At 38.1% G+C, this 23,458-nt stretch overlaps 1 protein-coding gene across 6 annotated transcripts in view; it reads left to right on the top strand.

The window, feature by feature from the left end:
- The window catches only part of ARHGEF9 (Cdc42 guanine nucleotide exchange factor 9), a 189,713-nt gene extending 173,541 nt beyond the window's left edge, over positions 1-16,172 (top strand). For all 6 annotated transcript variants that reach the window (XM_029930721.1, XM_029930716.1, XM_029930720.1 and 3 more), the window contains one exon: positions 15,943-16,172. In XM_029930721.1, coding sequence (XP_029786581.1) covers positions 15,943-16,124 — 182 coding nt within the window. In that variant the 3' untranslated portion in view covers positions 16,125-16,172. The remainder of the gene's footprint in view (positions 1-15,942) is intronic.
- Positions 16,173-23,458: the final 7,286 nt, after the last annotated feature.

Below are 23,458 nucleotides of genomic sequence, written 5' to 3'. Positions count from 1 at the left end.
TTCCCTTCCCTTCCCTTCCCTTCCCTTCCCTTCCCTTCCCTTTCCAGTCTGGTCTTTTCCTTTTTTTCCTTTTCTCTTTCTTTTCTTTTTTTTTCTTTTTTCTTTTTTCTTTTCTTTTCTTTTCTTTTCTTTTCTTTTCTTTTCTTTTCTTTTCTTTCCTTGCTTTCCCCTTTCAGGTTGCTTGTTTGTTTGATTTGTCTGTGCATTTGTGTGCTTTTGTTCGTGTGGTTTGTCTATTTTCCTTTTCAGGGCTACCACAAGAAAGAAGCTAAAGTACACATGGTGGAGAGTCCCAAATGTCACTAGGTAGGGAAATATGGTAACCAAAGGCACAACAAGAGAAACTGAGAGAAACCATTAGAAGAACACTTTCTGAATGGACAGGCCCCAGAGAGTCAATGAACGTCCATTATTATAGCAATATTAACAGGTGCAGAGTGCATAACAAGCTTTTAAAAGTGACAAGAGACAGAAAGCTAGCCAAAATGACTAAACAGAAAAATTATCCTCTAAAGAAATTCCAGGAAAAAAATCACAGCCACAGAACTGCTCAAAACAGATATAAGCAACATAATGGAACAATAATTTAGAACAATTGTCATAAAATTAATTGCTTGACTTGAAAAAAGCATAGAAGCCATCAGAGAAGCTACTGAAACAAACATTAGGGACCTTCAAAATAGATGTGACGAGTTATAAAAGGCTCTTAATGAGGTGCAAAATAAAATGGAGGTGGCCACTGCACGGACTGAAGAGGCAGAGAGGGGAATAGGTGAATTAGAAGGCACAGTTATAACAAAGGATGAAACCAAGAAAAAGAGAGATAAATTGATCCAGGAGCACAAAACGAGAAGTCCAGAACTGAGTGATACAATCAAATGAAACAATTTCCATATCATAGGAGTTCCTGAAGAGGAAGAAAAAGAGAGAGGTCCTGAAGGGGTGCTGGACCAAATTATGCACGAAAATTTCCCCAATCAGGGAAAAGAGAATGATATTGAAGTTCATGATACATACCGAACTCCCCTAAGACGTAACATAAACTGATTTTCAGCATGACATATCATAGTGAAACTGGCAAAATATAAAGATAAAGAGAGAATTCTAAAAGCAGCTAGGGATAAAAGGGTCCTAACATACAAAGGGAAACCTATCAGGGTGGTTACAGACCTATCTAACGAATGTTGGCAGGCCAGAAAGGAATGGCAGGAAATTTCAATGTGATGAACAGACAAAATATGCAGCTGAGAATTCTTTATTCAGCAAGCCTGCCATTCAAAATAGAAGGAGAGATAAAGGTGTTCCCAAATAAACAAAAATTGAAAGAATTCATCACCACTAAACCATCTCTACAAGAAATCCTAAGAGGAACTCTATGAGGGAAACGTTACATGGAATACAAGGTACCAGAGACACCACTACAGACATGAACTCTATGGAGCACACAATGAATCCAAACCCACATTTTTCAATAATAACACTGAATGTAAATGGACTGAATGCTCCAGTCAAATGACACAGGGTAGCAGAATGGACTAAAAAAAATATCCATCTATTTTCTGTCTACAAGAGACAAATTTCAAACTTGAAGACACCTTCAGATTGAAAGTAAAGGGGTGGAGAAATATCTATCATGCGACTGGTAGTCAAAAGAAAGCCGGAGTAGCCATACTTAAATTGGACAAAAGGGACTTTATAGTAAAGACAGTAACAAAAGATGAAGAAGGACATTATATCAAAATTACAGGGTCTCTCCATCAGGAACAGCTAACAATTATAAATATCTATGTGCCAAAATCAGGGACACCCAAATTTATAAAACAGTTAATCACAAACAGAAAGAATCTTATTGATAAGAATGTGCTAATCACAGGGGACTTTAGTACTCCACTGACAGCAATGGATAAATCAACCAGACAGAAAATTCCTAAAGGAACAATGGGCCTGAAGGAAAAATTGGAACAGATAGAATTGATAGATATATTAAAACTCTGCTTCCTGAAGCTAGGAAATTCATCTTCTTCTCGAGTGCACATGTCGCATTCCTCAGATAGATCACATACTGGGGAATAAAGCAGCCCTCCACGTATGTAAGCTACTTGAGATTATACCATGCACACTTTCAGAACACAATGCTATGAAACTTGAAATCAATCGCAGGAAACGGGCTTGAAAACCTCGAAAAATGTGGAGGTTAAAAACCACCCTACTAAAGAATGATTGGGCCAATCAGGCAATTAGAGAAGAAATAAAAATATGAAAATGAAAATAAAACAATCCAAACTCTCTAGGACACAGCAAAGGCAATCCTAAGAGGAAAGTATATTCCAATCCAGGCCTATTTCAAGAACTAGAAAGAGCACAAATTCATAATCTAACAGAGCACCTAATGGAACGAGAAGGGGAGCAGCAACAGCACCCCAATCCCAGCAGAAGAAGAAAAACAATAAAGATCAGGGAAGAAATTAACAATATAGAATAAAAAAACGGTTGAATAGATCAATGTAACCAAAAATGTGTTTTTTTGAAAAAATAAACAAAATTGATGAACGTCTAGCCAGGCTCCTCAGAAAAAAAAGAGAACACTCAAATAGACAAAATCGTGAATGAAAATGGATATATTACAACCAATCCCTTAGAAATATAAGCAATCATCAGAGATTACTATTAAAAATTATATGCCAACAAACTGGACAATCTAGAAAAAATGGACAAATTACTAAGCACATATGCACAATCAAAATTCAAAAGGGAAAAAGATTGATAATCTGAACAGACCCATAACGAGAAAAGAAATAGAATAAGTTATCAAAAATATCCCAATGAATAAGAGCCCAGGGCCAGATAGCTTTCCAAGGGCATCCTACCAGACATTTAAAACAGAGTTAATAACAATTTTTCTCAAGCTATTCCCAAAAATTGAAAAAGAAGGAAAACTTCCAAACTCATTCTATGAAGCCATCATCCCTTTGATTCCCAAACTAGACAGAGACCCAACAAAAAAGGAGAACTACAGGCCAATATCCTTAATGAATGCAGATGCAAAAATTCTCAAGAAGATACTAGTAAATCGAATTCAACAGCATATAAACAGGATTACCCACCAAGATCAAAAGGGATTCGTTCCTGGGTTACAGGGCTGGTTCCATATTTGAAAATCAATCAATGTGATACATCACATTAACAAAAGAAGAGATAAAAACCATATGGTCCTGTTGATAGATGCAGAAAAGACATTTGACAAACCACAGAATCCTTTCTTAATAAAACCCCTCAAGGAAGTCTGGAAAGAAGGAACTTAAACACAATAAAAACTATTTATGAAAAGCCCGCAGTTAATATTATCTTCAATGGGGAAAAACCTGAGAGCTTTTCCCCTAAGATCAGGAACATGGCAGGGGTGTCCACTCTCACCAATGTTGTTTAACATAGTGCTGGAAGTCCTACCATCAGCAATCAGACGACAAAATAAATAAATAAATAAAATAAATAAATAAATAAATAAAATGCATCTGAATTGGCAACGATGAACGCAAACTTTCACTTTTCACAGATGACATGATACTCTACATGGAAAACCTGACTCACTCAACTAGAAGCCTACTATAACTGATCCATGAATTCATCAAAGTCGCAGGGCACAAAATCAACGTACAGAAATCTGTTGCATTTTATACACCAATAATGAAGCATCAGAGAAATCAAGAAACTGATCCCATTCACAATTGCATGAAAAATCATAAAATACCTAGGAATAAACCTAACCAAAGATGTAAAAGACCTGTACGATGAAAACTATAGAAAACTTATGAAAGAAATTGAAGAAGACACAAAGAAATGAGAAATGTTCCATGCTCATGGATCAGAAGAATAAACATTGTTAGAATGTCATTATTTCCCAAAGCAATTTACATATTCAATTCAATCCCAATAAAAATTGCACCAACATTCTTCTCAAAGCTAGAATGAACTATCCTAAAATTCATATGGAACCACAAAAAAAACCACACAAATACCCAAAGTAATATTGAAGAAGAAATCAAAACGAGAGGAATCATATTCCCAGACGTTAGTCTCTACTACCAAGCTGTCATCATCAAGACAGTATGGTATTGGCACAAAAACAGACACATAGTCCAATGGAATAAAATAGAGAACCCAGAACTGGGCCCACAAGTGTATGGCCAATTAATCTTTGACAAAACGGGAAAGAGTATCCGATGGAAAATAGACAGGTGGTGCTGGGAGAACTGGACAGCAACATGCAGAAGAGTGAAACTAGATCATTTTCTTAACACTATACACAAAAATAAACTCAAAATCAATGAAGGACCTGAATGTGAGAAAGGAAACCATCAAAACCCTACAGGAGAAAGCAGGAAACAACCTCCTTGACCTCAACCACAGCTATTTCCTACTTGACACATCCCCAAAGGCAAGTGAATCATGAACCACAATAAACTATTGGGACCTCATCAAGATAAAAAGCTTCTGAACTGCAAAAGAAACAATTAAGAAAACTAATAGGCAGATAATGGAATGGGATAAGATAGTTGCAAATGACATATCGGATAAATGGCTAGTATCCAAAATCTAAAGGAACCCACCAAACTCCTGAAAAGCGAATAATCCAGTGAAGAATGGGCGGAAGACATGAATAGACACTTCTCCAAAGAGGATATTCAGATGGTGAACAAACACATGAGATGATGCTCAGCATCACTCATCATCAGGGAAATACAAATCAAAACCACACTGAGATACCACAAGTATCTCACAGTCAGAGTGGCTAAAATGAACAAATCAAGAGACTATAGATTCTGGCGAGGATGTGGAGGAGCAGGCACCCTCCTACACTGTTGGTGGGAATGTAAACTGGTACAACTGCTCTGGAAAACACTGTGCAGTTTCCTTAAAAAAATTAACGATAGAACTCCTCTGTGACCCAGCAATATCACTCCTGGGGATTTACCCAAAGGATACAGAAGTGCAGATGCAGAAGGGCACATGTACTCCAATGTTTATAGTGGTACTTTCAACAATAACCAAATCATGGAAAGAGCCTAACTGTCCATCAACTGATGAATGGATCAAGAAGACGTGGTTTATCTATACAATGGAATAATACATGGCAATAGAAAGAATGAAATCTGGCCATTCGTAGCAAAGTGGATGAGTCTTGAGGGTGTCATAGTAAGTGAAAAAGTCAGGTGGAGAAGGACAGATACCATATGTTTTCACTCATAGGTCTAATAGGAGAAACCTAACTGAGGACCATGGGGAGGGGATGGCGGAAAATAAGGAGAGGGAGAAAGGCAAATCATGAGAGACTCTTGAATACTGAAAAACTAATTGAGGGATGAAGGGGGAGGGGGTATAGAGATGGGGGCTGATGGTCACGGAAGAGGGACTTATGGGGAAGAGCACTGGGTGTCATATGGAAACCAACTTGACAATAAACTATATAATAAAATAAGAGAATACTGTGAACAAGTATACACCAAAAATTGAGTGACCTAGATGAAATGAATATTTCCAAAAAAAAAAACCGTACAATTCAATCATGATAAAATAAAAAATATGAATGTACCAAAAATGAGTAATAAGATTGAATTAGTAATTAAAAAAAGCCTGCCAAAAAAGAAAAGGCCAAGAATAGATGGTTTCACTGGTGAATTGTACCAAGTATTTAAAGAATCGATATCCATCCTTCTCAAGCTCTTCCAAAAAAAAAAAAAAAATGAAGAGAAGAGAATACTCCCAAACTCGTTTTATGAGACCAACATTACACTGATACTAAATTGAGATAAGGACGCTTCATGAAAAGAAAACTACAGGACAATATTCTTGATGCAGAATTTCTTAACAAAATATTGGCTAACGTAATTCAAGAGCACATTATAAGGATCATACCACATTATTAAGAGAGCTTCATTACTGAGATGCAAGGATGGTTTAATAGGCAATTAAAAACAATGTAATACACCACAATAATAGAAAAATAAAAATCTTATAATCATATCAATAGATGCTAAAAAGGCACTTGAAAAAATTCAACATCCTTTCATGATCAAAACTCTCAACAACTTAGGTATAGAAGTAATGTACCTCGATATAATAAAGGAAATATATGGCAAATCCACAGCTAACATCATACTTAATTGTAAAAGTTTGAAATTATTCTTCTAATATAAGAAATAACATGGTGGCACCCACCTTATCACCCCTGTGCAATACAGTACTAGAAGACTTAAGCAAAGAGCAATCAAGTAAGAAAAAGAAGGGAACAGTATCTGAATCAGAGAGGAAGTGTAATTGATTCTATTTGACCGTGACAAGATTTTATACATATTTTACATATATTTAAGAACATCTATTACACATCCACAACTAACACGATACTTAGTGATGCGAGTGCTTTTCCCCTAAGATTAGGAACAAGGCAAGGATATCCAGTCTCATTACCTCTATTCAGTATTGTTCTGGAGGTTCTGGCCAAGGCAGTTAGGCAATGGACAGAAACAAAGGCACTCAGTTTGGAAATAGCAAAAGCCCACAAATAATTCAATTTAAAAGGGTGCAAAAGACCTGAATAGATATTTTTCCAAATAAAATATTCAAATGGCCAATAAGTACATGAAAAGGTGTTCAACATCACTAATCATTAGGAAGCGCAAATAAAAAGTACAATGAGATATCACTCCAAACTTATTAGAATGGTTAATAAAAGATAAGCAATAATTGGTACTGACAAGGATATGGAGAGAAGGGAACCGTTGTATACTATGGAAATGTAAGTTGGTAAGTCAGTATGGAGTTTCCTCAAAAAGTTAAAAATAGAACTATCATTTACTCTAGTAATTCCAGTTTGGAGTATATATTTAAGGGAAATGAAATCACTATCTCAAAGAAATACCTTTTGAAATCACTATCTCAAAGAAATACCTTCTCCCTATGTTCATTGCAACATTATTCAACAATAGCCAAGACATGAAAACAACCTAAATGTACTTTCGCAGACAAATGGATAAAATAAATGTGGATAAAGTACACACACACACACACACACACACACACACACACACACACACACAGAGAGAGAGAGAGAGAGAGAGAGAGAGAGAGACAGAGAGAGAGAGAGAAAGAGAGAGAGAGAGAGAAGGAAATCCTGCCTTCTGCCACATCATGGATGAACCTTGATGGTATTATGATAAGTGAAATAATTCAGAGAAAGCCAAATACTATATGATCTCACTTATATGTGGAATGTAATAAAACAAATAATAGAAACAGAACGGATTGGTGACTTCCAGATGCAGGAGATGTGGGGTTGGGGAAATGGGTAAAGGTAGTGAAAGGTTATAAGCTTATAAAATAAGTTCTATATAGCATGGTCACTAAGTTAACAATACTGTATTGTAAATTTGAAAGTTTTAAGAGAGTAGATCTCAAAAGTTCTCATCAAAAGAAAAAATATGTAACTATGTAACGTTAATGTGGTTATCATTTTGCAGTATACACAAACATCAAAGCATTATATTGTACACCTTAATCTTATACAATGTAATATGTCAATTATATCTCAATAAAACTGATGAAGGAAAGAAATACAAAATCTGAGTAGACCAATAAAGACTAAGTAGCTTAAATTAGTAATCAAATATCTCCCTAAAAGAAAAGCCTAGGACCAGATGGTTTCATTGGGGAATTCTGTGGAACAAACACCAGTTCTTAACATTTTCTAAAAACTTGAAAGGAATACTTCCAGACTCATTTTATGAGTCATTTGCTAGTGTCAGGATTACATTAATTCCAGATTAAAACAATGTAAGACAATATAGAGCAATATTTCTGATAAATATAGATGTAAAAATTCTCAACAAAATGATAGCAAACCAAATTCAATGTCATGAACATATGATCCTCAACATTAAAGGATCATATACCTCTTCTAGTGGGATTTATCTCTTGAAATCAGGGATTATTTGACATATGCAAATCAATAAATGTGATTCACCACATTAACAGAAAGTAAGATAAAATCACATATCATCTGTATAGATGCAGTAAAAACATTGACAAAATTCAACATATTTTCATGCTAAAGATTCTCAATAAATCTGGTATATATGGAACATACTTCAACATAATTAATGCCTTATATGACAAGCTTACCACAATTAATATGTATACTCAATGGTGAATGGTTGAAAGCTTGTCTTCTAATATCAGGAACAAGACAAGGATACCAACTCTCATCATTCTATTCAACATACTGCTGGAATTCCTATACAGAGCAATTAGGCAAGAAAAAGATATAAAAGAAAGGAAGAAGGAAAATTTTCTCTATGTGCAGATGACATGATTTTATATGTAGAAAGAGCTAAAGACTCTCCTAATAAATTTAGAGTATTAGAATAATATGGAATTCCATAATGTTTCGGTATACAAAATGCATGTACAAAAATCACTAGTTTTTCAGTTACAACGAACCTTTAAAAGAGAAATTAATGAAACAATCCCATTTTCAATGTCACAAAATGGGATAAAGTACTTAGAAATACATTTAAATTAAGAGTATAAAAATCTGTACTTTATAAAATTGGACATTTATAAAATAAATTTGGACATTTATAAAAGAAATTGACATTTCTTTCCATATTCCATAAATTTGGAATCTTTCCATTTTCTTTCCATATTCTATAAATTTCCATCATTCCATAAATGGAATGATATTCCTTATTCATGGATTGTAAGAATTTTGATAATGCCCTTACTACCCAAAGCTATCTATAGATTTATTGTAATCTCTATCAAATTTCATGGCATTTTTCACAGAAGTAGATAAAGCAATTCTAAAATTCATATGGAACCACAAAAGACTCTGAATAACCAAAGCAATCCTGAGAAAAAAGAACAAAGCTGATGGCATCATGCTTTCTGGTTTCAAACTTTATCCTAAAGCTATAGTAATCAAAACAATCTGGTACTGGCATAAAATCTGACATATAGTCTAATGGAAGAGAAACAAGAGCCCAATTATAATCTAATATTTATCAGGAAGCCAGGAATACTCAGTGGAGAAAAATAGCCTCTCCTATAAAAAGTATTGGGGAACCTGAATATTCACATGCAAAACAATGTATTAGACCCCTATCTTGCACTGTTCACAAATATTAACTCAAAATGGATTAAAGACTTAAGTATAAGCCTCAACACCATAAAAGGCCTAGAGGAAAACATAGGGAAAATGCTCCTTGATAGGGTTTTGACAACAAGGTTTTGAATATGACACCAAAACCACAAACAACAGAAAAAAAAAAAAGGTGGGACTACATCAAACTAAAAAACTTCTGCACAACAAAAGAAACAATCAACAAAGTGAAAGAATGAAAGGGCAACCTACATAATGAGATAAAACATTTGCAAACCAAATATCTGATAAGGGATTAATATGCAAGATATATGAACAACACACAACTCTAGTAAAAGAAAGTTCAATTTGGGGCGCCTGGGTGGTTCAGTCAGTTAAGCATCCAACTTCGGCTCAGGTAAATGATCTCACAGTCCATGGGTTCGAGCTCCACGTCAGGCTCTGTGCTGACAGCTCATAGCCTGGAGCCAGCTTCAGATTCTGTGTCTCCATCTCTCTTTCTCTTTCCCACCCCCACTCACTCTCTGCCTCTGTCTCTCAGAATAAAAAATAAATAAATACATAAAAAGTTCAATAAAAGTTCAATTAAAAATTGGCAAAGGATGTAAATAGACATTTTCCCAAAAAAGGCACTCAAATGCCCATGTAAACGTTCTGCAGGTATAAGAAAAGATGTTTAACATTATTAATTATCAGAAGAATTCAAATCAAAACCATGAGTTGTTGTATTTGTTAGAGAGGCTGTTATAAAAACAACCAACCAACCAAACAAACAAACAAACAAAAAGAGATAACAAGTGATGGTGAGGATGTGGAGAAAAGGGAGTGGGCACTGATAGTAAGAACATAAATTGGTAAGCTACTATGAAAACACTATGGAGAGTCCTTAAAAATTGCAAATAGAGCTGTGTATATGGGAAGAAAATTAAATCAAGATCTCAAAGAGGTGTCTACACCATCTTGTTCATTACAGCACTATTCACAATAGCCAAGACAGCAAGCAATCTTCAGCAGATGAATAGACAAAATAAATATGGTATATAAAATGCAGTATTATTCAGCCATAGAAAGAAGGAAATCCTGCCATTTATGGAAACATGGATGGACTCTGAGGGCATTATAATATGTGAAATAAGTAAAACAAAAGTATAAATACTGTATGATCTCACTTATATTGAAATCTAAAAATGTGAACTTATAGAAACAGAAAGTAGATTGGTGGTTGCCAGGAGCTGGGATTGCAGGAAGTATAGACATGTTGGTCAAAGGGCAGAAACTTTAGTTATAAGATGAAGAGATTCTGGGGATATAATGTACAGCATGGTGACTGTAGTTAACAATATCTTATTGTGTACTTAGGAGTTACTAAGAGTTCTTATGCTCACCCCACACACAAAAAAGGTAATTTTGTGAGGTGATGGATATACTAACTTTATTGTGGTAATCATTTGTAATATATATCTATATCAAATTATCACATTGCACAACTTACTTAAAAATGTTATATATCAATTATATCTCAATAATTCTGGAAAACAAAAGAAACAAAACAAAGCATTTGAAAGGAACTGATTCCTTCCCACATAAATGCCAATGGCTGGTGATGGCTCAATATGATACTACTTCTAGAGTAATGGGATCAAGTCATTAAACAAATGCAAACAAATAAGCTGTAATGTTGAAATTTTAGACATTGGCCTGTAGAACACGAAATTTTTTGGGAGCAGAAGAGAGGTCTTCATTGGATTCTGAATCATATACTATACGCCTCGGCCTAATATGTACTTTAAACAACTTTTTTGTAACTATGTTTTCCCATTCTGTGAGTTGCCTATTAGTTTTCTTGATTTTTTCCTTTGCAGTGCAGAAGCTTTTTATCTTGAGGAGGTCCCAAGAGTTCAGTTTTGCTTTCATTAACCTTGCCTTTGGGGATGTGTCAAGTAGGAAATTGCTGTGGTTGAGGTAAAGGAGGTTGTTTCCTACTTTCTCCTCGAGGGTTTTGATGGATTCCTGTTTCACATTCAGGTCCCTCAGCCATTTTGAGTTTATTTTTGTGTATGGTGTAAGAAAGTGGTCTAGTTTCATTCTTCTGCATGTTGCTGTCCAGTTCTCCCAGCACCACCTGCTAAAGAGGCAGTCTTTTTTCCATCAGATACTCTTTCTTGCTTTGTCAGAAATTAATTGGCCATATATTTGTGGGCCAAGTTCTGGGTTGTCTATTCTATTCCATTGGTCTATGTGTCTGTTTTTGTGCCAATACCACACTGTCTTGAGGATGACAGCTTTGTAGTAGAGGCAATAGTCTGGGATTGTGATTCCTCCTGTTTTGCTTTTCTCCTTCAATATTACTTTGTCTATTCGGGGTCTTATGTGGTTCCATATGAATTTGAGGATAGCTTGCTCTAGCTTTGAGAAGAATGCTGGTGCAATTTTGATGGGGATTACATTGAATGTGTAGATTGCTTTGGGTAGTAATGACATCTTCACGATGTTTATTCTTCTGATCCATGAACAGGGAATGTTTTTCCATTTCTTGGTGTCTTCTTCAATCTCTTTCATAAGTTTTCTATAGTTTTCATCATATAGGTCTTTTACATCCTTGGTTAGGTTTACTCCTAGGTATTTTATGGTTTTTCGTGCAATTGTGAATGGGATATGTTTCTTGATTTCTCTTTCCGCTGTTTCATTACTGGCATATAGGAATGCAACCGATTTCTGTACATTGATTTTCTACCCTGCAGCTTTACTGTATTCATTGATCAGTTCTAGAATGTTTCGTGGAGTCTGCCGGGTTTTCCATGTAGAGTATCATGTCATCTGTGAAAAGTGAAAGTTTGACTTCTTCTTTGCCAATTCTGATGCCTTATATTTCCTCTTGCTGTCTGATTGCTGATGCTAGGACTTCCAGCACTATGTTAAACAACAGTGGTGAGAGTGGACACCCCTGTCGTGTTCCTGATCTCAGGGGGAAAGCTCTCAGTTTTTCCACATTGAGGATTATATTAGCTGTGGACTTTTCATAAATTGCTTTTATAATGTTTAGGTAAGTTCCTTCTATCCCGACTTTCTCAAGGGTTTTTATTAAGAAAGGGTGCTGTATTTTGTCAAATGCTTTTTCTGCATCTATCGACGGGATCATATGTTTTTTTTTTTTATCTCTTCTCTGTTAACGTGATGTATCACATTGATGGGTTTGCGAATATTGAAGCAGCCCTGTAACCCAGGAATGAATCCCACTTGATCGTGATGGGTAATTCTTTTTATATGCTGTTGAATCCAATTTGTTAGTGTCTTGTTGAGTATTCTTGCATCTGAATTCATTAAGGATATTGGTCTGTAGTTCTCTTTTTTGGCTGGGTCTCTGTCTGGTTTTGGTATCAAGGTGATGCTAGCTTCGTAGAATAGGTTGGAAGTTTTCCTTCTAATTCTATTTTTTTGGAATTGTTTGAGAATAATGGGTATTAGCTCTGCTTTAAATGTCTGGTAGAATTCCCCTGGGAAGCCATCTGGCCCTGGGCTTTTAATCATTGGGAGATTTTTTATAACAGATTCGATTTCTTCACTGGTTATGAGTCTATTCATGCTTTCTATCTCTTCCCGTTTGAGTTTTGGTAGTGCATGTGCATTTAGAAATTTGTCCATTTTTTCTGTGTTGTCCAGTTTGTTGGCATATAATTTTTCATAGTAATCTCTGATGATTGCTTGTTTCTAAGGGATTGTTTGTAATAGATCCTTTTTCATTCATGATTTTGTCTATCTGCATGCTCTCTCTTTTCTTTCTGAGGAGCCTGGGTAGAGGTCTATCAATTTTGTTTATTTTTTCAAAGATCCAACTCTTGGTTTCTTTGACTTGCTCGGCAGTTTTTTTTTTATTCTATTTTGTTTATTTCTTCCCTGATCTTTATTATTTCTTTTCTTCTGCTGGGTTTGGGGTGCTCTTGCTGCTTCTCTTCTAGTTCCAGTCGGTGCTCTGTTAGATTTTGAATTTGCGTTTTTTCTAGTTTGTTGAAATAGGTTGGAATTGCAATATACTTTCCTCTTAGGACTGCCCTTGCTGCTTCCCAGAGATTTTGGATTGTTGTATTTTCATTTTCATTTGTTTCCATATATTTTTAAATTTCTTCTCTAATTACCTGATTATCCCAATCCTTCTTTAGTGTAGTGGTTTTTAACCTCCACATTTTTGGAGGTTTTCCAGACTTTTTTCCTGTGGTTAATTTCAAGTTTCATAGCATTGTGATCTGAAAGTGTGCAAGGTATGATCTCTATTCGTTTATACTTATGGAGGGCTGCTTTATGCCCCAGTATGTGATCTATCTTGGAGAATGTGTCATGTGCACTTGAGAAGAAGGTGAATTTCCTAGCTTCAAGATGCAGAGTTCTAAATATATCTATCAGTTCTATCTGTAAAATTTGTCGCTCAGGTCCATTGTTTCTTTAGTGATTTTCTGTCTGGTTGATCTATCCATTGCTGTCAGTGGAGTATTAAAGTCCTGTGCAATTAGCACTTTCTTATCAATAAGATTGTTTCTGTCTGTGATTAATTGTTTGATGTACTTGGGCACTCCCAAATTTGGCGCATAGATGTTTACAGTTGTTAGCTCTTCCTGATGGAGAGACCCTGTAAATATTATATAATGTACTTCATCTTTTATTACTGCCTTTATGTTAAATTCCAGTTTGTCTGATATAAGTATGGCTATTCCGGCTTTCTTTTGGCTTCCAGTCGCATGATAGATATTTCTCCATCCCTTTAGTTTCAACCTGAAGGTATCTTCAGGTCTAAAATGAGTCTTTTGCAGACAGAAAATAGATGGGTTTTGTTTTTTTTTAATTATTCTACTACCCTGTGTTGTTTGGTTGGAGAGTTCAGTCCATTTACATTCAGAGGTATTATTGAAAAATGTGAGATTAGAGTCTATAGGCACATGAAACGATGCTCAACATCACTCATCATCAGGGAAACACAAATCTAAATCACACTGAGATACTACCTTATGCCAGTCAGAGTGGCTAAAATGAACAAATCAAGAGACTATATATGCTGGCAAGGTGTGGAGAGACGAGCATCCTCCTACACTTGTGGTGGAATGTAAACTGGTGCAGCCGCTCTGGAAAACAGTATGGAAGTTCCTCAAAAATCTATCAATATCACTCCCCTATGACCCAGGAATAGCACTGCTAGAGATTTATCCAAGGGATACAGAAGTGCTGATGCATAGGGGCACTTGTACCCCAATGTTCATAGCAGCACTCTCAACAATAGCCAAACCATGGAAAGAGCCTAAATGCCCATCACCTGATGAATGGGTCAAGAAGAAGTGGTATATATATACAATGGAGTATTACATGGCAATGAGAAAGAATGAAATCTGGCCATTAGTAGCAAAGTGGATGGACCTCGAGGGTGTCATGCTAAGCGAAATAAGTCAGGCGGAGCAGGACACATACCGTATGTTTGGACTCATAGGTCTAACAGGAGAACAGAAGAAACCTAATAGAAGACCAGTGGAGGGGGAAGTGGGAAAGAGAGTTGGGGAGAGAGAGGGATGCAAAACCTAAGAGATTATTGAATACTGAAAACGAACGAGGGTTGAAGGGGAAGGGGTGAGGGAGAAGAGGTGATGGTAATGGAGGAGGGCACTTGTGTGGCACTGGGTGTTATATGGAACCCAATTTGACAATAAACTATTTATTTAAAAAATTTACAAAACATAAAACAAAATAAGTCAAAAAAAATTTTTATTGTTAATTTATTTTTGAGAGAGAGAGAGAGTGTACGTGGGGCAGGGGCAGAGAGAGAGGGAGATACAAAATACAAAGCAGGCTCCAGGCTCTGAGCTATCAGCACAGAGCCCTATACAGGATTCAAACCCACATGCTGCGAGTTCATGACCTGAGCGGATGTCAGATGCTTAACTGACTGAGCCACCCAGGTGATACTATTATGTTCTGAATGTAGGTTAGGAATAAACTTTCAGTTTAGCCTCCCACCCCCACCAGTATCCTCTATTCACGTGGATTTTGTTTTGGTTGTTCCAGGCACTTCTACGAAATTTGGAGTCATTGAAGTGTTCCCTTTGAAAGATTGCAAATATATTCCAAATCTTCCTTGTATTCCATGAATCATATCTTCTTTGATTCTTGCCTCATCTACCAATGTCACTTCCACATTAATATAGTTTCATCACTCTCAACCTGGTGTAGAATACTGGATCACTTGTACCTTAGCTTTTAGAAGACCACTTTCTGACCAAAAACCTGCTTTGAAGTCAGAAGTTCTTAACAGACTCTTTTGACACTTTGGGGAAGTTGAGGAGGGAGAAAACCAAAGACATTTGAAGTTAAATGGAAATTGTTGGGTGATTTGCAATAACAGTCCTATGTAACAGATTATGGTCTCTTGAAAAGAGTTTGAACTGTGAAATCAAAATGTGAATTCTATTCTTCACTTTATGACCTTGAGTGTGATATTTCACTCCAGATGTCCTCATCTGTATAATGTCAGATCTCAGTGTCCTCACTGTAAAATGGCTAATGACAACACCACAAACTTCTCAGGGATACCTGAGTAGATGGGAAAGCATGTGTTGTTGTTGCATTAGTCATCACAACATTCCAAAATCTGGTAAGGAATGCAATTCTTGCCTTGGAGATTTTCAGTTCCAGTTCATACTCTCTAAAATAGACTGCTTTGAATTATCTGCCAAAAGTGGCCACTGAGTCATTTGAGAAACCCCTTGCTACTTAACTTATGCTGTTTTCCTTTGATCTCCCCTCTACTCTAGGTGTCAACTCTGCCCGCTCAGTTCCTCCTTCCTACCCACCACCGCAGGACCCATTAAACCAGGGCCAGTACCTGGTCCCCGATGGCATTGCTCAGTCGCAGGTCTTTGAGTTCACCGAACCCAAGCGCAGCCAGTCACCATTCTGGCAAAACATCAGCAGGTTAACTCCCTTCAAAAAATAATACCTACAGGGAGGCAGATAATTTTAAAATAAAGTAAATTAAACTATATTTATAGATGGACATTTTTTGGAGAAGCACTGTTGAAATATATATGTATATATATACATATATATTTATATATATAGAGACATATACACACACAGATCCTTGAGTATACACATAAACACACAGACACACAGACACACACACAGACACACACACACACACACACACACACACACACACACACACACAGAAGGACCAAAAAAATGTTTTCTGTTGTTTTGGGGAAGTGAAATCTGTAGTTGGTAGAAAGAGGTACCAATGACTTCCAAATATGTGATCCCTTCTAAAAAGTTTTCTGTTCTTACCCTGTCCCCCTCCCATTTATTTCCAAATATATATATATATATATATATATATATATATATATATATATATATATACACACACATACATATATATATATATTTCTATGTGTTTCTTTTATTGTTGAGATAATCTCTTTGCTCTCCTGTGAGTGATTCATTGACATGTCATTATTCCATAGATGTGTTTGTATTGCTTTTTCTCTTCACTGATGATACTGATGCTGATGACTTTTGAATTTAATTTGATGTTATAGAGTTTGGGAGTTTAATTTTTTTTCTTCCGTTTACTATTCAATGGGTAAAGGGAGGTTTCACAATTCTCTTATCCCTAAGATGACCATCTGTGAATGTTTCTGCAGCCTGGCAGTTGCCCCAGACAGCCTTTTCCCTGCATCTTCTGTCCTCAGTCGTGCCAGTCTAGACTGCTCTGTTGTGCTCTGTGACATAACTGCTTGATATTTATCTTGCTTTCACTGTATTGCTAACTCTGTGTTTTAGGTGTTGTAGAGGGATCAAAACCAAACAGAATCAAGGGAGAGTCAGAGTATAATAATGCCGGAGAGGACTTCTGTTCAGGGAACATTCTGCATTTGTTCTCTTCTGTAGTCCTGGGATTTCCATGTTGTACCACTGCTGGGTCATGACAGTTTTGTATCTGGGGTTTAGTTTGAGCCAATTGTTCTCTTCTTCAAACTGCTTTGGTTAGGCTGCTCCTTGTAGGCCTCTCCATCCTCTAACCTAAAAGATTTGAACTTGAAGCAAAGAGGCTGAGACTCTCCTTCCTGGGAAAGGGATTCAATTGCCCCCAACATCAAGTAGGCTTAAAGTTGTGGTTCCCCACTGTAATCATTGCAGGGGCCTGGTCATCCCTGCTTCCATTTTCAGACTGTTTAGGCAGCATTTATAAGAGTTTATGAAGGGATCAAGACAGAGTCCACCTGAGCAAGATTTTCAGCTGCCTTCAAATTATTTTCCTGGACAAGATAGAAGACTGACCTTAAACTTTTAAAGGAAAGAACAAGGATGGGCATGGAAAGAGGCAGCCCATGATATGTACCTGCAGTTCCTATCTCTCAAGTTATATGAGACTTCCCATATTGTTAACAGATTGCATGGACAATCTTCCATGATTCCTTCCTTCCCCTCTTCCTGTAGTCTTTCTTTCTCTTGTTCTCCTGGAACAGGAGAATTGCTGCTTTAGCAGAGTTAAATAACTTCTATGACTCTAAGAAGGCCCTATTTCCAATATTCTCTCATCCTAGGACATTGGAAGCAAGGATGTGAAGAGCCCTGGGGACTCTTCCTTGTGGAGAAAAGATCTGAGTTAGAGACACTACTCTCAGGCTCATTTTAGGCAGGCTTTATACTTGGGCAAAACTAACTTATCCCACTAAGGAGCAGGCTCCCTATGGCTGTAGGAGTTCCTGTTCCTCCACCCCACATAGCCCTTTCAAGTGGACAGACCTTGAACACCATGGAAATGGAGTACAAAGAAGTGATAATGAGCCCTGCTATGAAAAACTACTTAAGGGAGGAATCTGGAAATTGCGAGTGTGTTCTGGACTCTATCGGAGAAAACTTCATCATGAAAGGACCTCAGCTTACTGAGCAGCAGCTATGGCTGCATGAGGTCCTCAGCAAAGCTGACTTGATTGCCCCTCTATGCCTCCTGACCCAGACCAGGCCCTGCCCAGCCTGGGAATTTTTCCTCTGTGAGAATCAAATTACAAGTTGTTTATGCTTCCATTTGACTACATTCAAATCAGACTCATGGGGTGAGCCAAGGGTAAGCCTGAGTGGGGCAGAGGGCTGGGGCTCGGGACTGGCCTTGAGTGCTCAACAAATAACTCAGCTACTTAAGCCTCCTTGGCAAGGAAAGTGATACACAGCACCTAAGCTAAAAGGGCCTTCCTGGCAAACAGCATGTGTTTCAATGGCTCTGTAGGCCTCCCTTGAGTATACATCCTTTTCCTACGTTCCTTTCCTCTCCACTAGGCTTAACCATGACATTTCTCCAGGGGCTAGGAGCAAACCAAGAGGGGATGTTTGGCCATGTCCCTGGGCTTACAACATCTCTTAGCCAAGTCTCCTACCCTCCCTCTATGCCCTTCTCCCCTGAGCCTGTCCCAGAGCTCCAGGATCAGGGGTATTACCACCTTACCACCTACCTCTCATCTACCCAAACCGTTGGCCTCACCAGATGCCAATAACTTGTGAAAACAACAAAAAATCAGTTTGCCATTGGTTGGAGTGTTCCCCCAGCCTACAGTAGCAAAGCAGACCAGTGACCAACAACCCCAAGTGGAGCCCTATTACCTAAGATCAGGGTCCAGGTCTATTCCGTGTCCCCACAGCAGTGCTCTCCCCAAGAACTCTGTAAATCTCCTCTGTGTGTGCATGGCCCCCGAGCTCCCCTTTCCTCAATTCAATGAGGCCTGGATTTGCTCTCCAAAAGGCTTTGCTAGTGTGTTTTGTGGGCCCTGCTGTGGGATGGTCCTAACACAGAAATCCAACTCCTCTCTCTCTCTCTCTCTCTCTCTCTCTCTCTCTCTCTCTCTCTCTCTCTCTCTCTCTCTCCCTCTCCCTCTCCCTCTCCCTCTCCCTCTCTTCTCTTCTCTCTATGTGTATAACTCTAATGGATTTATCAAGAACAGCAACAAGAGAATTCTAACAATTCTAGTGTGAAGCCAAATAGTGATCTTTTAGTGCTTTGGGGCTGGGGTGGGCTGGGGTGGATAGATGGGTAACAGTGATTTTGATTACCCCTGCTGCTCTGCATTTGCCAGTTTATTATTTTGTTTATTCTGACTGTTTGACTCTGTCAAACAAGTGTCAAAGTTGTGTGTTTAAAAAATGTTTAACAACAAAAATATGATGTTGTAATGACACAAAGCCTTATGAAAATATTTATGGAGTTCAATAAAAGAATAAAAATACACTTCCAGTCATAGCTTTCTTGCCAGTGTGAGTGTGTGTGTGTGTGTGTGTGTGTGTGTGTGTGTTTCACTAGTTGCAAAATAAAAGGAGTTTTCCTGATGAGGGGCTATTTATCCCAACCTAGTCTTGGCCTGCCAAACCTGCTGTTCCATTGTCAGACTATGAACTTTCATGTGCTTTCTAGAAGAGTGGGCCATAAGAACCAAGTTTGATCCTGTAACCAGGAATACTTCAAGAATCTTTATAGCTGGGACTGTCCTTCATGTCACCTGTCCCTTTGATAAAACTTGACCCATTCCTGACCCCATTCTTTTCCTTGCAGCTATAAGTCCAGTACCCACCGTGAGCACTCACGGAAGCTTAAAAGCTGCTTTTTGGACCCACTCAGAGGCCATATCATATGCTGATCTGTCTCCTCAGAAGTAGACACATTCCTTAACCATCACCCAAAGAAGGTGGAGTGACCTTACAGCTTTTTTTTTCATCATAGTGTTGCCTGCAAGTAGATGCTCCTAGCTATCCACAATGCCTCCATGTGGCATCTTAATCTTCCCATCAGAGACCTAATAGTGGGTTTGTTCTGCCTCACCTGCTTGCCTTTATAGTGACTAAAAGCCCCAATAAAGTGCTTATTTACTAAAAGGGATCAGGTAATTTTTCCAAGCTACAGAGTTACGAGGAGGAGCAGCTGTGTTACCTCTGGGTCAGGGTGTGAGCGCTGTGTATCTAGGACTAAGAGATGCCCTTAATACCAGATTTGAAGAAAGTAATTATTAAAACATATCCTTCAGGAAACTACTCTTTCTCCATTTCTTGGATCTCTTTTAATTTAACATCTTTCCCTTTCCCGTGGGCTCTGACATCTTTTTTATCACACTCAAAAAATTCAGTTATCAGTAGTCCCTTCTCTGTCTTGCTGTTTTCCAGCCTCATCAGCTTCCAAAGGTGAATCTCAATTACTTCCTGCAGAGCAAGAGGACTGTCTCTGGTCTCAGTACTCCCTTACTACCATCTGGTGGTTCTAGAATGGAGAGTGGGGAGAAAAATGCTCGGGATCTTATACTCTGAGATCTCTCCTAAGATACTGATTCTCCTAAGGTACCTAAAATCGAACATGTCTCATCACCAAAAAGAATGGCTCTACTACTTACAAGCTAATTTGCTAAGAGCATTTATCCACTTGGTGCTCTCAGTTTTGTTACAAAGCACCCTATATTCACTGAGGAGAGTGCTGCTATATTCGTTGATGAAAGTGCCACTTGCCTAATTAAGTTTCCAATTTGCCTTTTTTTTAAATGTGTATTTTGAGAGAGAGAGAGAGAGAGAGAGAGAGAGAGAGAGAGAGAGAGAGAGAGAAAGAGAGAAAGCGCAAGTGAGAGTGCAAGCATATGTATGTGAGTTGGGGAGGGACAAAGAGAGAGGGAGAGAGAATCCCAAGAAGGCTCCACACTATCAGTACAGAATCTGATGCAGGGCTGGAACTCAAAAATCATGAGATCATGACCTGAGCCAATAATCAAGAGTCACATGCTTAACTGACTGAGGCACCCAGGGGCCCTCAATTTGCCTTTTCTAATTTCTAAATTTCTTCCCCTGACTGGAAATAGAAGGGATTATAGATTTAAAGTATCACTTTTTAGGAGGTTTTCAAAAGGAAAAGGCCTTAACCCATCCCAAGATCATTGTATCAAGGATGAGGGCTTCTTATTCTACTTTTCTCAGGATCTTCTGGGAGGCTCAGTAGTGGAGAGAGAGATCTGTGGTGTGCCCAGATGGCCAGAGCTAGAATGGAGAAAGGAGACTCCTCCCAGCTTTCAGGCAAAGTCCTCTTCCTAGAACAAGTCATCCCTGATGTATCTTTATACAGGGTCTGATGTAGGAGGCCAGTGACTTGTTTAAATATAACAATTTATCCTATTTTCAGTGAACTTACCATATATAGGGTCTCATGTAATCCTCCTGACAACCATTTGGCTATGGGGTTAATAACCACATTTCACACAGGAGAAGCCAGAGGCTCATTTGAAGTGACTAGTCAAGGTTACCATGCTGTGAGTATTCATCACTTAAATCCAACTCCCATTCAAACTGATCTAAGTTCAGAGATACTTGCTCTCAGTATTCTTTGCATGGGTTGGGGAAGGGCTGGAAGCAAAAATATGAAATAAGCTTGTATTAACATATGAATAAGTTTAATTCCCTGTACTCTACTCCTTGAGAGACCTCTACATGTGACTGCAACCAGAGGTCCTTTTATCCCTAGTACTGATAGCAAGTGAGTGAAAGACCAAGGTCTCCACTTATTCAGTATTTCAGCCACTGAAGTAAGTTTGGCCCATTTAGATTTTGGCCCCTTTGGGATTTCCTTATACATTTTGACATGCTCACTACTGGCTTCCAGAGGCTTTTAAGATATGGGGCTGAAGAAGTAGATCTTACTTCCCCAGGTCTTTCCCTGCCAGGCCCAAGATAGCAAAATGAGACTTCTTAGCATGAGTCCTAAGTACCTGCAGGACAACAGTTTGCCTGGCCATAGGTAGATTAAATCAGCCAGATTTGCTTCATAATTGAAGAGGGACATTTGGCTGAAAGAGTCATATCCCCTGGAATCACACTATTCTTGTTTTATCTCTTCCATTTCTGTCCTGGGCTATGGCCTCCTCCTCCAGGAGTGTCACAGGGACATTGTTTTCGCATATAGTTGAGAAAGGGCAGGGGTAAGATGGTACATGGGCATACAGTAGCCATGTGTTCTTCAGAAACCTCTGTTATTTCTAGTTAGCTCATCAATATGTCATTTAAGGCAGCTTCCTAGATGATGCTATGTCCATCTCTGCAATAGCCATGCTTCTTCACAGATCTGTAAACCAGAGGAATGAGATTCAACCCACATATTCTGAGTATGAATCTGGGCCAGATCTTTTAGGGATACCAAGATGACTAATATAAAGTTTCTATCAATGGTTACTCAGAGTTTAGTAAGTACATATAAGAATGGGTCATAACAGGGATGGATGGGGGCCTGGAGGGACTCAGAGAATGGAGTCGTTAATGCTGATTGAGGAAATCTTTTTAACCAGAAGAACAAGTTTAGTTGTGCTGCAGGAACAGATATTCCCCAAATCTCAATGGCTTAATATACAAGAGTTTTATTTCTTCCCATGCAAATATTTCTGTAGGTCTCAATAACTTTCCAAATCAGCTATTTTCCATATGACAGTACATGGTCTGGGCTGCTTCTGCCTTGCTATACCTCCATCTTAACACATACTTCCATAATCATCACTGTTGGAGAAAGAGCCCTAGAGCATTTCCCACTTACACTTAAATTCTCTATCCCTGCTTTCAGTCACATTCCAAAGGGCCAGAACTGATCATATGGCCTCATAAAACTTCAAGGGAGCAGGAAACTATAAAAATCCTACATGTTCAGAAGGGAAGGAGAACTAAATATGGATGAACGTTAGAAACCCCTACCAAAGAAGGAAAGGTTTGAACTAGGCCTCAGAAGACAGGGAAAATTCTACCATGTTGTGAAGGTTAGGGCAACTGAGAAGGTAGGGAAAACAGTCCACATAAGAACATACTTCTTTTTGACACCAATTGCAAGTCCAGGGGTTCCCAATACCACGCCTAGGTTTGATAATTCACTAGACAGACTCACAGAACTAACTGTTATAGTCATGGTTTATGAAACCTATAGAGTGCAGATTAAAATCAGTTAAGGGAAGAAACCATAGAAGAGTCCAGGAAAGTATCAAATAGAGAGCTTCAGTTGTCCTTTCCCTGTGGACTTGAGACAGTGTTACTTATTTGGCATCACTATGTGACAATTTGCATGGAGTATTGCTAGGAAGAGAAGTTCACTCAAGCTTCTACAGATTTTATTGGGGCTCCATCACTGCCTCTGTAGCTGATCCCAGTCTCCAGATTCCTCAGGAAGTGGACTGGTGTCAGGTAAACCAGAGCCCCACCCTAAATCACATCTTTGGTGTGGCCAAAAATGCCACCCTAAATCACATTTTTAGGCTGTTAGGTGACCCAAGG

Source organism: Suricata suricatta, chromosome X (assembly GCF_006229205.1).
Source record: "Suricata suricatta isolate VVHF042 chromosome X, meerkat_22Aug2017_6uvM2_HiC, whole genome shotgun sequence".
NCBI lineage: Eukaryota > Metazoa > Chordata > Mammalia > Carnivora > Herpestidae > Suricata > Suricata suricatta.
This window is presented reverse-complemented; position numbering and strand designations above follow the sequence as displayed.